Genomic DNA, 14527 nt, shown 5'->3' with positions numbered 1-14527 from the left:
TATGTAGTTAGATTTTCTTGCCTTGATTAAAGGACTTCACTACCAGGCCAGCTTTTCATTATCTCTGCAGGTAACTGAGGGAGCCTTCTCACTGTGTGGCACTCACCTGCCCCAGGAGCTTCACACACACAGGTTGAGAAAGGCCCAGTTAACTCTGAGGAGCACATCCCAGCTCACAAATGGTGAATATTTAAGTTCCTCTTTAGCAGGAGAAAAAGTTCCTCATTAGCAGTTTTCAATTCAAAGTTTTGCACTGTATCTTCTGTTTTCTTTTCTCACACCACAAAGACTGGAAGGAGAGGGACTCTCAGTTTTTTGGCTGGTCCTTCACCTATAGCTTCTTATTGCGTTTCCTTTTTTTCTATTTTCCCACTCCCTTCTGTCAAGGATCTTTATCTGAGGATAGTTAGTACCATTAGACGCACCAAGCCTTGCCTTTAGCTGTGACTTTTGCTGTTACTGAATTTGTCCAGTTTTGTTATTTCACATGATTTTCTTGCTTTCAGATTTGATTGTTTTCAGCTTTGCCCAACTTGTGATTTTGCACAGCTCTCGTTCTTGCAGAATATTGAGGGTAATATATTGAATAAATGCTGTGATTATTTAATCTTTGGCCAAAGCCAAGGTGTGTTTATGCAGTTAATATTTTCCCTTTAGCTACGTGACTTTAACAACAGTGGTGCTGAATTTCGTTGCCCTTCCTAATACCAATGAGCACAGTTTTCTTAGATGGCTCTGAAGTCCTGGTCATTCTCAAGTATCCTGATACACTTAAATAGCTTCAAGTTACGTGTACGCTGGGCCTTTTTCTGCTTACCCCCTAGAACACTTGTAACTCATGCTTTAATTTTGGTGGCGATGGGCTCCCTTTTTTAGTTGCCTTTAACAACTAGCAGCTTGGTTCCACTCCTTGCTTCTCATCCTTGAGCTGGCTCTGGGAACACATCAAGGCTTTCTTGCTTGCTACTGCACAGGGTCAGCTCATTGCCCTGGGTAACCTTACAGCTCCATGGGGGAAAGGAAAAGTTGAGAACGCTTTGAAGATGCAAAACTCAAGCCAAGCACTGGACTTTCTACAGTAACCCAATTACTCTTGCTTCATGAATCCTCACCAAGAACTGATTGCTGTAATCAGACATACAGTCCATGTCTCACTACTCTGCTTGGATTCCTTCAACACTCCCATGTAGTCGTGGATAAAGTCAAAACATCTGGGGTTGTCCATTTGTCTTCCAAGGTTCCCTCAAACCAAGCTACCAACAGGTAGCTCTAGCTCTGCTGAGCACCAGCCAGCCCACCAGGACCCTCCTGCCCAGCATTCTGTAGTCCTTGGACACTTCACAACCAAAGTCAGCCTGCCCCGGCTGCATGATAACTTTGCGTCTCCATCACCCGTGCTCCAGAATCGACGGGGACCGTGGGATGGATGTAGCTGCTCCCATGGCCCGGGTTTATGCTGCCATCTAGTGCCCAAGCACGGTGCCGTTCCCCCCTTCCTGCACCAGGCTTGCAATACCAGGTACGTCCATCATGGGTTGGATCCTTTTGTGCAGTCACGTCAGCTATCCAGTGACTGGTTAATAAACCCACGTTCTTTGCTGAGGGACTTAAAGCAAAAACTCATCGTTACTACTCAAAAGAGTCACTTTACAGCTTACGTCACTGAATTGCACCCCACTTCTTATGAACCAGACCCCTCTTTGTACTGATTAGAGCCCTCCAGTTGTGTATCACAGGTCACCAGCTTCTCTCCAGTTCTTTTTCCCAAGTCCATTGGTGAACACAGTAAGCAAGACCAGCCCTATGCACATTCTTAAAAGCTCTTGCAGCCAGCTCTCTCCTGCCAGTTGCATTTCTGGCATGTCAAAACAGTAGCTTGTTAATGTCTAGGCTCACTATAGTCTTCTCATTTTCAGTGACACACAGTTGACAGCAGTCCCTCTGTCCCTCAGCATTACCAGGCCATCTCCGACATCCTACCACATCTGGCTATTCTTTCTCCATCAGACTGGACATCCCTCACATAACCTCTTTAGCACGACCTCTTACTCGTGGAGAACATCTCTGGAGACCTTCTGATCTCTCACCATCATCAGCACACCAACCTTTGTACTATCTGTTGGGAGAGTTCACTTTTACCAGCTTAAGCTTCATCAGAGTGCCTGCTGACAGAGATCTCCCCCCATCAGCATCCAGGAGCCTTGCTTCTTCCTGAGGTGTATAACTCTGTTGGGGCAAAAGCACCAGGCCTCCTCTCCAGAGGGCTGCTTCTTGTTCTTAGTTCTCCATGTCTGGATGCAGAAAAGTCCCTCAAGGAGCTCAACAGGTAGAAGATATTCTACTGCAAAGAGAAAGCTCCCCATCTTTGAAGCCAATCTGTCACCAGACTGGTGTGCGATACTGAATAAGTTTCCCCGCGGATGCAGTGCAACAACTGTGGCAGCAAGGTGAGATCCAGGCCTGTGTGGAATTTAAAAACTAGTTAAATATTTATGAGAAATATTACAGTTAGAAGAAAGCCTGCCTGACTGATACTATTCATCACTCCTGGATTCTGATGTTTAATTAATGCATTCAAAGTGCTTTGAGATGCTTGGATGAAAGTGATACAAGCAAGTCACCGCATGCTGTGACCCCTAATCCTAGAGGCACTTGCAAGATAGACAGGGGCTGTACACTGTGTCACTGCGGCAGCTCTGAGCAATCCCTGCACTAAGAACAGGTCCGTGAGGGGCCAGGCCTGCAGCCTCGTCACCTCATGCCCAACAGCCCTGTTTCTCCTTGCAAATCTGCAGCAAATCCAAATGTGTTTTGGAAGCTGGGCCCGTTCAGCTATTGTAGGTTGGCATTTTCAGTGACATAAAGCAACTGTTCAAAAACAAGCCAGGGTATTTCTGAACCTGCTCCTTGAAAGCTTGATTCTGTGTCTCTCAACCCGTCCTCCAGACAAAGGGGCAAGTGGCTGCTTGAAGAGTGGGTGGTACGGAGATGAAATCTCAGCTCTGTCTGGGGCTCAGTGGGTTTCCGTCACCTTGGCTGAGGCTGGGATTCAGAGAGAAAGATACCGAATGTGGGTGCAAAACCACAAAAGCCCCCTCCTACACTCTACAGAGAGGGGAAACAGCTGAGATGCGGTAGTGGTAGAGGTTACCTGAGAGAATAAAGATGAAGAAAATATTCTCATCTCACATCAAATCTCAGCCATACTCTGCACAGATGACCCTCACTGCTTCAGGGGCTTCCCCTTAACTGTGGCCCTAATCATGGTCATTTCTAAGCTGCTGGGCCTGGTGGTCAAGGCCCATCTGAACTGGAGGCACAGCCTTGTTGCCACCCCGAACAGCCCTGGGGGCAGGACCGCAGCCCACTCCTCAGAAGTGGCTCCTCATAGCAGCAAGACGTGCTAGGAAATGGAGGTCAGCTTGCTCTTACAGCTTGTTAGAGGCCTGGGAATAGTCTGGATCTGCTCAGCTAACATATTAATTTGCAGGCTTTCTTCGACAGTAGATCATAACAGGTTTCCAACGCTTGCTTTTAAGTTTCGATTCTCTTACAGCCTCCCAGCAGCCGCCGAATGGCCAATAGGCTCTCTCTCACACTCATTCTTCCCAGGCGTCACTATATATAGCCTTCCATTATGGTCTTCCTTTCTGTTCACATCCAGCATTGAGATTGCGTGCATTTGGACCATCACCATCTACTGAGAGAAGCTCAGAGACTGCAGCAGAGCCTGGACTGGCATCAAGACCGTGCTGACGTTCCAGTTGGAGAGGAGGAGACACAAAGGCCGACCGACATCTGTTGAGCAGCTTTCTAACATCAGCTTCATTCTTCTCTTCCTTCAGTTAGAGCTGCGTTAGATCACTTACAGCAGGTGACAAACACAAGGAGACAGAAACACAGAGGGAGGAAAAGAGGTAAGGAAACTTTCTTTCTGTCTTTCTCTGAGAAACAAAGAAACAAAAAAAGAGGTCAAGCTGGTTTTGTTGTGTTGGCTTCTTTTAATGTTGTCACAAACCTTCCGATTTGACACAAGTTGCTGTTTTGGACAGGCTGAGGGACAGATAGGTTTCAACCCACTTAAAGTCCTGATGCAAAACTTGATTGCAGTGTTTTCCTTGAGAATACTTCTGGCTGGGCAAGTTTTGGAGGCCTTTTATTTATAACTAAGAAGCGTTCTTCAGTCTGGATTCTTCCTTGGAAAGGGGGCAAAAGAGCTACTAGAAGATCAGTGGGTCTGCTCTAACTATGCCGGCTGCGCAACACAGGCTGCAAATGCAGGCTGACCCACTAGCTGAGGGCTGGGTAAGCAGAATTTCATGCACCAAGAGGAATCCTTTCAGTTTAAGGACACCTGCAAACCTTAGCCTTTTCATACACTGCTGTACTGGTAAAACATGCAGTTTCATTGCTGGGTGAATTTTTCATCTTTCACACGGTGAATTCTGTTCAGCCTTTTTCAGTTACCCCAATTGTTCCCCTACGTGGTACATTAAGGTTGAGCTCGGGTTACTTCTTAATGTTCACCACTATAAAATAAGCACTCCTGTTAAGTCCTTCGTGTGCGTTATTCTCAATTCAGTTCACAAGCCTTTTCTGTATCCTCCCCAGTGTTTCACAAAGATGGCTGCCCAAGATGGCTGCAGCATGTTATCCATACTTATGTAGGCCCTTTTCCAGTGCGGACTGCAAATCAAGAGCATTTCATGTCAGATCTCAGTGTTCTTACTTCAGCAGCTGATTAATGATACCTGAAGCACATCCCATGTGCACATGGCTTGAGAGCACAATGAAGGGCCTGTCGTCAGAGGACATCTTGGTGCTGTTTGCTAGTCACAGCCTCCTAGAGAGGCATCCATGGGCTTTAACTGTGGATTGCTGGGGTGCAGGATTGCTCACAGAGACAAAAATAGTAGGCCTAGAAGGAAAAAAGAGGGGCTAGTTAGAAGGGGGAAGCTCAGAAAGTGTATGCTGAAATGCCTGTCGCACACAGAAAGTCCTTGGCTTCCCCTGAAATGGTTGCAATGGTTCAGAAGCCATAAGGGAACTGGCTAGGCTGCAGAGATAGAGTCATTTCTAGTGGTATTTGTGAGGGTTGAGACGCACAGACAGATTGCAATGACTCTGTGGCAGAAGGGAACTTGGATTGTGCCCACATGGCACACGGCTCCATCCAGGAGGTGGCTCTTCTCTCTGAGGAGCTGATGGCTGACCGTGCGCCATCATGTCTCTCTGGGAGCAGCTGTGGAGGGTGACAACATGTCTCAAGGGCTGGTGAACAGCCGGTGTGCTCGAGGGGAAAGCAAGGCATGGACTGTGCTGCATCGTGCCACGGGGGGCAGCTGCATCCCTTGGCCCTTGCCCAGAAGCAGCTGCAGAGAAAAAATGGGGGACAACAGCCATGGCTGAGGTGTGGCAGCCCTGATGTGAGCAGCCCAGGCCTTCCTGCCCAGTTCTCCTTGCCCCACCGAGCACACTGCTGCTGCTGCGAGATCAAAAGCACAGCCACAAGCAAGAGCGAGAGGAGAAAACAAGGAAACCGCACGGCATGAAAGCAGTGCACGAATGCAGTGAGATGGGAGATAGCCTGCTCTGCAGGAGGAGTGGTTTCTGGGCTCTGTTTTTGATTTCAGTTTCCTCCTGTGTCAAGCTGCCTGCAGCCAACCACCCTGTGAGGATCTACAGGAGCATGTGCCCTCTGGGCCAGTCTTGGTCCTGCAGGCCTTGTCCTTGGTCATCCCTGGGTGATGCCACTTGCTGCCACAGCTCTCTTCTGCCCACCCCCATGGGAGAGAACAATCGTTCAAAGGAGTTAAGAAGGAAATTAAAGCAGTTTAGTAAGAGGGGGAAGTTAAAATGAAATGGAAATCAATGTGCACTTGGATGGCAGCCCCGCTCCTCCTGTGAAGACCAGGCGCGCTAATAAATCAAGTGTGCCCAGACTGTTTCTGGCACAGAAGCTGACTGGCATGAGATGGTCTGGGCTATTAAACTCGCTTAACCTCCAAAATGAACTGGCTATGTGACAGCTGCCTAATGGGAGTGGTTCCTGTCCCATCCTAACACTTATATGGATCCTGGGAGTTGCTTGGCAGGAGAGTTGTCCTGGACCAAAGAGATGTCAGGAAATGTTCTATCAGTTTAACATGGCTGATGAGTGTGTCCCAGTGCCCAGGGATGTTCCCTGACACTGCTTAATTTTTGAGTACAACCAAAAGATAGAGCTGTAAGCCTGTAAGGAGGCTGTGGGTCTGCTATAGGCATTAGCTGACAAGAACCTCTACCTAAGTTGACATAGCAGTCTTACTCAATGAGATCTGTAAACTTCTGAATACCATTGCCCACATTCTGGCCTGGAAGGTCACAGGAGGCTGAAAGACAGAGGAAAAACAAGAAGCGGCATGAATGAAAAGCAGAAAGGAGACAGGAAGTGTATGAAAGAGATTCTAGGTGGAGGCAACCTGTTTTCCCCAATGACTCGTAACATGTAGGTGGTCATGATCATGATACAGAGATCTGCCACAGACATAGGAAGATCAGTCTGAATGAAAAAGGAATGGAGTGAAAAATGCATGAAACCACAATAAGAAACAACAGAACAGCATATGAAAGGTGCATCAACCTGCAGCGCCTAAACTGCACAAGGTCAGCAGTTCACTGGTACCACGACATTTTAGTTGTGTGGTTTTGCTCTCCTGTTAGATAGCAAGAGGTTGAAGAACATACTGATACCAACAGGAAACAGGAAAACAGAGATTCACAGGCAGTAAAAAATGATGGTGTGATGGCAATTTGGCTGATTTATATCTATTCTATCCCCTCCAATATTAGTATAAAGATTCAGAATATTTGAAGCCCAGCACTGAGACTGTTAATCTGTAGATATCACTACTGGGTGGTGGCTGGCTTATCCTTCTGGCCTCACTTGGACAGGTGATGTGACTATTCACGGCAGAGCTTACGTTTCTTCCATCGTCTCAGGGTGATATTGATCTTTCCCAGGGCCCTGTGCCAGCTCTCAGTTATAGATGTTTCTTCCTAGTGAGATGCATACAGATGCCTTGTTGTTGCCCCTCTCCTTATTCTGTAGCATAGCTGCATGATCACTGCCACTGCATCTGGTGGGAAATGATGTCCAATTGCATGCACTGGCTCCTTCATTTTGCTTTTTTTTTTTCCCCCACACACAAAATGGCTCATGCCAATATTTCCTGGGGCCAGCATGATTTTTTGTGTTGTTAGTTTTGCACAAGGCAAGCTGCAGATCATCTCTGACTATGCCTTTGCCATGTATTTCTCTTCTGATGGTGCACATGGCCGCTGTCTTGCTCTTGCAGCTGCGTTTTTCAGTTGTTAAGCCGGCAGCTTGTCAGCCATGCTGACCTGATCTACGTGTAAACATAACACTGATGCTTTAATCTACTCTTTCATTGTCTTGTGTGCTCTGATCATTTACATTAATTTCAATATTAAAGTATCCTCATTGGAATATATTATATATATAATAATGCACATACTGCATATGTAGTATTAAGTTATTATTGTATCCCTTTTGATTTCAGTCCCATTGTGATTCTTTACACCACTTTCTCTGTCAGACTGTGCAACTCTAGCACTCTGCCTGGCTCTACGCTTGCATTTAGAATCATTTTCAGCTTTGCCCTTCCCACCTTACAACCTAAGTTTGCCTGTAATGCTATGAAGAGCCCTAAAGATGGCCTTTATCACACAGAAAGACTCAGATGGGAGGGCATCTATGAATTTCTCCATTCTAACCTCCTGGCTACAGTTTGGGGTGATTCTAAAACTACACCAACCGTTATTAATAGAGCATTTGGGTCTTCCAGGTTAGCATCCCTTGGTACCGACAGCATTCCCAGCCCCTCAGTTTGCAGCAGGGAAGAGTGTTCCCTTGGAGATGGAGAGGTGTGGAGCAGTGGTGAGCAGTGTGCTCGTGGTCATCTCGGTTCTGCAGCTGGGTGAGTTCCCAGCTGTGCTGGAAAAGCAGCACTGAATCTTGCTAATGTTTACAACCTTCCCCAAAGCCTCACAACATTTTAGGTGTTTCTAGGCTCCTCATACTTTATCATCTGAAATATTCCATTTTTTAATATATATTTTTAATTACTAACTTTTAATAATGGTTGTCACCTCCTATTACTAAGGGTGAATCTGTAGGTTTGCCATTACAAATGTGATGTTATCAGCTTGTTCAGTTTGATTGCTAATATTGCAACAATTGGTGGACATTTTAGTGAACTTTTTACAAGAATGGAAACTGGCTGAATAATGCCAAGTCTGCATTTCTCAAACAGAAAAAAAAAACCATGAGAATATTTTATTGCCCTTCCTACTCCCCTTCCTTTTCCCCCTTTTCCCTTTCTCCTTTCTCCTTTTCATATCCTTTGTCCTGTATCCTCCTGTTTTCCTGGGCTTTCAGTCTTTCTTTGTGTAAAATTTGGAGGAAGAGGTAACCAAATTTGACAGTGCTGCCTCAAGTCTTGATCAAGGAGTGAATGAGGAACGACACATGTAGTCCTGCCTTTGTTACCAGCAGGACAACAGAATCATGTTCAGTGGGGAAAAAGGTTGTTTCAATAAAACTGTCTTGGTAAATCTGCCATAATCATGGGCATTTGGGGGCATTTGACTTCTAGGTCTGACCCCCATTATGGCTCAGCAAGAACAACAGACTGGAGTTGCAGGAAAGGAGGTGATCCTGAGCTGTAAAGGCATAAATCATCACAAAGATGTGACCTGTACTTGGAAGTACAAGTATAAAGAAGTTTCTTCTACTATTATAAGCTTTTCTAGAACACGGATTCTTAAAGGTAAGACTTCCAAGTGGACACCCCTTCTCCTCAGTGTATAGCTGAGAAATTCCTTCCCTCCTAAACAAGCTTATTTTTTCAAAAGGCAAAGCTCCAATGACTCATCGATCGGAACTGATCTCGAACAGTGAACAGCTGAAGGTGTCAGGCTTGAGTCTGGACGACGCTGGCATCTATACCTGTGCATGTCCATCTCCTATAGTCAGTATCTCACTGCATGTATTTAAATGTGAGTACCTGGAGGGACTGTAACCACAAGGAGGTGAGGGGAGAGGAGAAAAGGTCCAAGAAACAACTCTGATGGAACTCCTTATCCAGATGCCATTGCTTCTGGTCTGATTTATCACAGCTCATTTCCCTTGTATCACCAGAGCACAGGGCCTCTGTACCCTCTTTGCTGTGACACTTTTCTCCCATTTGTGGAAACAGGAGTTGATTTACCAGCTAGTTTTTTTCTCTTCACAGTGACAGACTCTTCAAATGGACACTTCCTCACAAATGAAGACCTCGAGCTTACTTTAATGCAGAATTCATCATACTCACAGCCCCATCTCAGCATCACATTGTTTAACGTTAGCAATAAAATAGTGACAACAGAAATTTTGCCAAAGGAGGCCCCTCAAAAGTACATACTAAGGCTAAAGCAACTGAAGGCTACGGACAGTGGAACCTGGATATGTCACGTTTATTCAGACTCTCCGTCAATTAATCGGAACATCTCCTTTGATGTGAAGGTATTAGGTAAGTGACAACAGAAACACAGCTTGCACACAGACTCTGTAACCAGTACATCCTCCAGCTCATGAGCCATGATTTCATTTTTCACCATTCACATAACGGTGTTCCAGGGAACCCTGCAGCTGGATTGCTCTGCTGCTTGAGCTCTGTCTCACACTTCTTCCCATTTTCTTCTCCAGGCTGGCCCTAAAAGATCACCCTCTCCTTAGGGTCTCTTCTTCTCAGCTCTGGTGAGCTTGAGAGTTTTGCCTCTTTAAACCAATTCTCAGTCCCTAACTGCTTATCCCCCCCTGTGGCTTTTCTCCGAGGCCTCTCAACTGAGCACAAGACCAAAGGTACACTCAGAGAATCCACAGATTTCCCTGCTTGTGTGTTCTTGTCTTTTCTGAATTCAGGTTTTGGGGAGGAGCGCTCGGAAATAATGTACACTACTGTTGGCAACCCTGTGATCTTGTCATGGCATCTGAACTTCAGGAAGATAGAATGGAAAGAAGGTTTCACGGGAAAACTGAATTGGGAATCACAGGGAAATACAGCCGTTCATGAGCTGCTTGATTTCAATGTCACAACACGTCGAGAGCTGCATAAAACTAAAAAAAGCAACCACATTTGGTTTGAGATACCTGAAAGGAAAACTGACAGTACTATAGAAGTTAAAATCCCCAAAGTCCAGTTAAATCACTCTGGGCAGTACCAGTGCCTGCTGGAGATCAACAGTAGAAGAATGCAGAGTGTGAGAGCGCTAGTGGTAATGCAAGGTGAGAGAAAGGGATCAGCGGATGAGGAGCTGCAGAAATCTGGGCACCACAAGAGTATGGATGGACCCATCTTCCCATCCTCTCACTCATGTGACATTTTCTTATCTTTCCAGTCTCTGCTAACCCTGCTGGGCCACTCTCCAGAGGGGGCAAGATGACCCTGCTCTGCCAAGTATCTGGTCCCCTGCCATCCAAAGCTCACTTGCTCTGGGAACGTGTGAATGGGACTCAGACGGAAAACAAGAAGTCAAAAGAGCATGAAACAAAAGTGGAGGTGAGCGTCACTGCTCCAGGACTGTGGAACTGTCACCTCATTGAAGACAATAACAGAAAGATCAGCCTTAATTATACCGTGGGTATGGAAATTAACATCACATCCCTACCTCCACACAAAAGCCTTGACATTCTCTATCTGCCTTTGAATGCTTTTCTCTTTCCACAGAGGAAGCTCATGTTTGGAATAGCTATGTAGTAATTGGAGCAATTATTGGAGCCGGTGTGTTGGTGATTGGCCTTGCATGCGTGTGCATAATCACTGGTATGAGCTGGCAGCGGAGAAGGGTGAGTATCCTCGTGTCCATGAAAGGTGGAGAGGTGACAGTCTTCCTAAACCATAGGAGAAGCTTGATTTTCAGTCTGTGAATGGGACAGAATAGATAGTAGGTCAGTCCTTACGCTTAAAGCAAATGGTTAGAGAGCGACAGTCTGCAGATAGTAGCTATGTCAGCAAGTACTTCACTACCCCATCACAGGGGCGCATTCTAAGTGTAAACAATTTAATCGTTATTTATCCCCTCTCTCTTGGTAGAAACGGGCAAGAAGGATTGCACAAGCAAAACAACACTTGCTGGAAAATAAGACATGTCAGTGTCACCGGTAAGTGGTAATGAGGACAGCCGGAATGAGCAAGTGCTTTGCCTTCAAGATAGGGGAGCTGGATGGTTGAGTGGGAAGAAATGGAGCATGATCCCACTTGCTGCCTACACTGAAACTGCATTTCAGTGTTTTCAGCTCTTGTGACGTTGATGAGTTATGAGCTATATTTTATGAATTTCCTGTTATGCTCCAAACTCATGGTAGTACTATCATTGGAAGTGGAGAGCCCACAACAGAATAAATAATAACATGAAGTAGTTCAATAAATTGATGGATACAGAATTTGACTTCTGCTTGATTTTAACTGGTGATAGTGGCAAACTGATGAGTATCACCTGTTTTTGTCTCTGTTGCTGAGGTTTCAGTGAGTAAATGGCAAATACTGCTCCATAGTTAGGATGTGTATGAGCAGGGAAAAGTTGATTATCGTAACATGGTGAAAAATTCACCTAATTTTCACTGACTTTTTTTCAAGGTTAGAAAAAAATCCGCATAAGAAGGACAAGCCCATACAACTACATAAACACACAGCAAGACAAATCTGAGCAATACAAGTGATGATGCAGTTCATAGAATCATAGAATAACCAAGGTTGGCAAAGACCTAAAAGATCATTCAGTCCAACCGTTCTCCTTATCAAGCAAGCATCTCAGTGTAACTGAAATGTAAACAGCCATGTAGATGCATAAGTAACCACTTGACCCCAAACTGCAGAAGGGAGTGTGGTCCTTATCTACACTGGGCAAAGTACAATGAGCTGTCTGGCTTCAAGGTATCATCTCTGTACTCCTGGTGCTAATGTAATGTTTTCTCTTGCAGCCGGATGTATAAGTAGCTTTGCAGACTGAGCCTGAGCCTAAACAAACACCTGCCAGCCCATAGTGCTCTGTGAACCCACCTCCCTTTCTCCTGTTTGATATAATTCTTTACGCCTTCATCATTCTCTCAGCGTAATGCCACAGAGGGATGCTGTCTGGAGAGGAGCCAATGGACAAGACAAGAAACTCTTACAGGTTATTATTGAGCCCCAGCTCTGTAATGAGAGACACTGAATAGTATATATATATATATATAATGCTTGTATTTTGCTCATGCACTTAATTTTACCTCCTCTGTGATGTTATACACTTCTTCTATCCACTGGAGCTACAATAAATTTCTTCAGATTTTTGGGTTTTTTTGCAAATTAGACTTTTTATTTTTCTTTATGAGGCACTTTCTTCTGGCTCAAATCTGCACTTCTGCCTTTCCCCCTACGATGTAGAATCTTTGCTCTGTGTCCCTTAATTTTCCTTAACTCACCATCCCTCTTCTCCCCTTGACACCCTTCCTGCAGCATCCCCACAGAACCCTCAAGCCCCCACACCACAGCGTGTAGCCTTCATCTCACCTGCAACAAACCAATGCACAAAGAAAACATCACAAGCAATGGGATAAATTCAGGACTCATTTTGTCAGTAAAGCAGTTCAGGATACCCATAAGTTCTGGAAAATAGGGCTTTAGGAAGATGTGAATGTTGATGTAGGAGGTAGGCTTGCGAAAGGGGAGAAATTTCCTAAGAGAACAAAAATGCTCAGAAATCTTGTGTTTATGTAAGTGTTTATGTAAGTTATTCTCCTTTCTGCTAGAGATGGGTCATAGAGGCCTTAAGGTCCCACAGCTGTCACTGACCATAATCCAGGGTTGTTAATTGGTCTGGGCTTGCTGAGGAGAGGCAAAAACAGATGCAATACTGTAGAAATGGCTTTTGTAGCAGAGACATGCTGCAGGACACCTGGTGCTAGAGAAGAGGGTTTCTCTGTCACAGCCCTTTCAGCATGGCATGGTAATAGGCACTAAAAGAAACAGGTGGTGACAACGGCCAAGACAGCACCTGTGAGCTGGTAGGAAGCCCATCCATCCCCCTTGCTGTTTGAAACCCACCACAACCACTGGTCGCCCCTGGGCTGTGACACAGCTGTAGCAGCCACTGCTCCTCCCAAGCCTTGAAGGAGCTTTGCTTTCTGTCTGAAGGTCGAAAGCTTCACGGTGGTCTTCAAGGTAGAGTGAAGGTTCAGAGCAGATTAGAATAGATCACAGAATTACAGACTCACAGAATGCAGATATATGCAGTCAATGCAGATATACCTTATGCTCTTATATGGCATGGAAGCTAGATGGTTTCAGAGATGAGAAGCCAAGAGGCCCTATCCCACCCTTCCTGCCTGGTCCCCTTTCTTGTGCACTCATCCTCCTCAGAAGGTAGGTGTGACAAGGGAATGTCTACACTATGCAGTGGAGCAGTGCTAGCTACAGAGATTCACAGCCCTTCAAAGTGACAAACACAAGGACAAGTGGTGACAGCTCAGTACAGCAGCCCTGAGATGATGGCAGGACTCAGAAAGTCATATGGCAACACTTACAAAACGAAAACGGTGCCCTTTGCAGTAGTGTGGGAACCTCACAGAAAGCAAGAGGTTGGAAAAAATGAAGAAGCGTTGGCTTTCCCCCATGTCGTGGTGTTTCTGTCACTGCTGCTTCCCATGTTTCTGGACTGCAGAAGCACTAAAGTTCCAGTCCTTGGGACACAGCTCCAACCTCAGGTCCCTATCAGGACCCACAGATCTGTGTTGACAAAGAGGCTTTGACTCGCCTGAGTACAGCCCACAAACCCAGCTCAGTTGGAGCAACCTCAGCACAGGCCCCAACCTCCCCAAGCCCCCCCACTCTGCTTCCCAGCTTGTTTCTGCCCTTGACCGCAGTGTGAGGCTGCTGCTGGGAGGATGCTGTCAGCCCCGATCTGCTGAGGCAGTCCCTGTGACTCATGCTCCCCGCAGGCTCTGCAGCAAAGCAGCCTCGCATCAATCCGGCATTCAGAGCCAAACGACCCCGTGTGTGTTTCCATCCATGTTCCCAAGCTCTAGAAGGGAGGAAGCTGTGCTCTTGAGCCTCTTTGCTTTGTAGCCAGCGTGGAAGTCCTGTAGGTCTGAAAAATCAGAGAACAGCAGACTAAGGGCTGGTGGCAGAGGCTGGCAGTTGGCAGGGCATCAGAAGGGATGAGGTGTCTTCTTGCCTGGTTCAGGCTCCAGAGGTCAGACATGTTTGATCGAGCTGGGAAAACAAGTAGTAAAATGCCTGTTGTAATTCTGTGCTGCAAATCCAAAGCAAAGAAATCATTTCAGCTCCCTCCTGACATTGCAGACTAATGGCTCCAGAGCTCCTAGTTATATTCTCTGTGGGGCGTTCAGTAATTCTAAAAAAGTAGCACAATTACATTCTAAAATGACATCTTTACATCCCTTACGGAGATGAAGTCTGTGCCCTGGAGTATCACTGAGGCCAGG

General features: G+C 46.0%; 1 protein-coding gene across 2 annotated transcripts; it reads left to right on the top strand.

Moving 5' to 3' along the window:
- Positions 1–3627: 3627 nt before the first annotated feature.
- LOC107318700 (T-cell surface glycoprotein CD4-like) lies at positions 3628–12389 on the top strand. Of its 2 annotated transcripts, none has more exons than XM_015872856.3 (10): positions 3628–3917; positions 7848–7979; positions 8658–8831; positions 8917–9060; positions 9297–9572; positions 9965–10327; positions 10441–10683; positions 10770–10888; positions 11136–11203; positions 12023–12389. In XM_015872856.3, exons 2-10 carry the CDS (start codon positions 7919–7921, stop codon positions 12036–12038), a joined length of 1464 nt encoding a protein of 487 aa, XP_015728342.2. In that variant the 5' UTR covers positions 3628–3917; positions 7848–7918; the 3' UTR covers positions 12039–12389. The 2 variants fall into 2 exon arrangements, with proteins under 2 accessions (XP_015728342.2, XP_085379589.1); XM_085523463.1 differs by lacking the exon at positions 3628–3917 and adding an exon at positions 4178–4305.
- The last annotated feature ends 2138 nt before the right edge of the window (positions 12390–14527 follow it).

Source organism: Coturnix japonica, chromosome 1 (genome assembly GCF_054131305.1).
Source record: "Coturnix japonica strain WE chromosome 1, WE-NBRP24, whole genome shotgun sequence".
NCBI lineage: Eukaryota > Metazoa > Chordata > Aves > Galliformes > Phasianidae > Coturnix > Coturnix japonica.
This window is presented reverse-complemented; position numbering and strand designations above follow the sequence as displayed.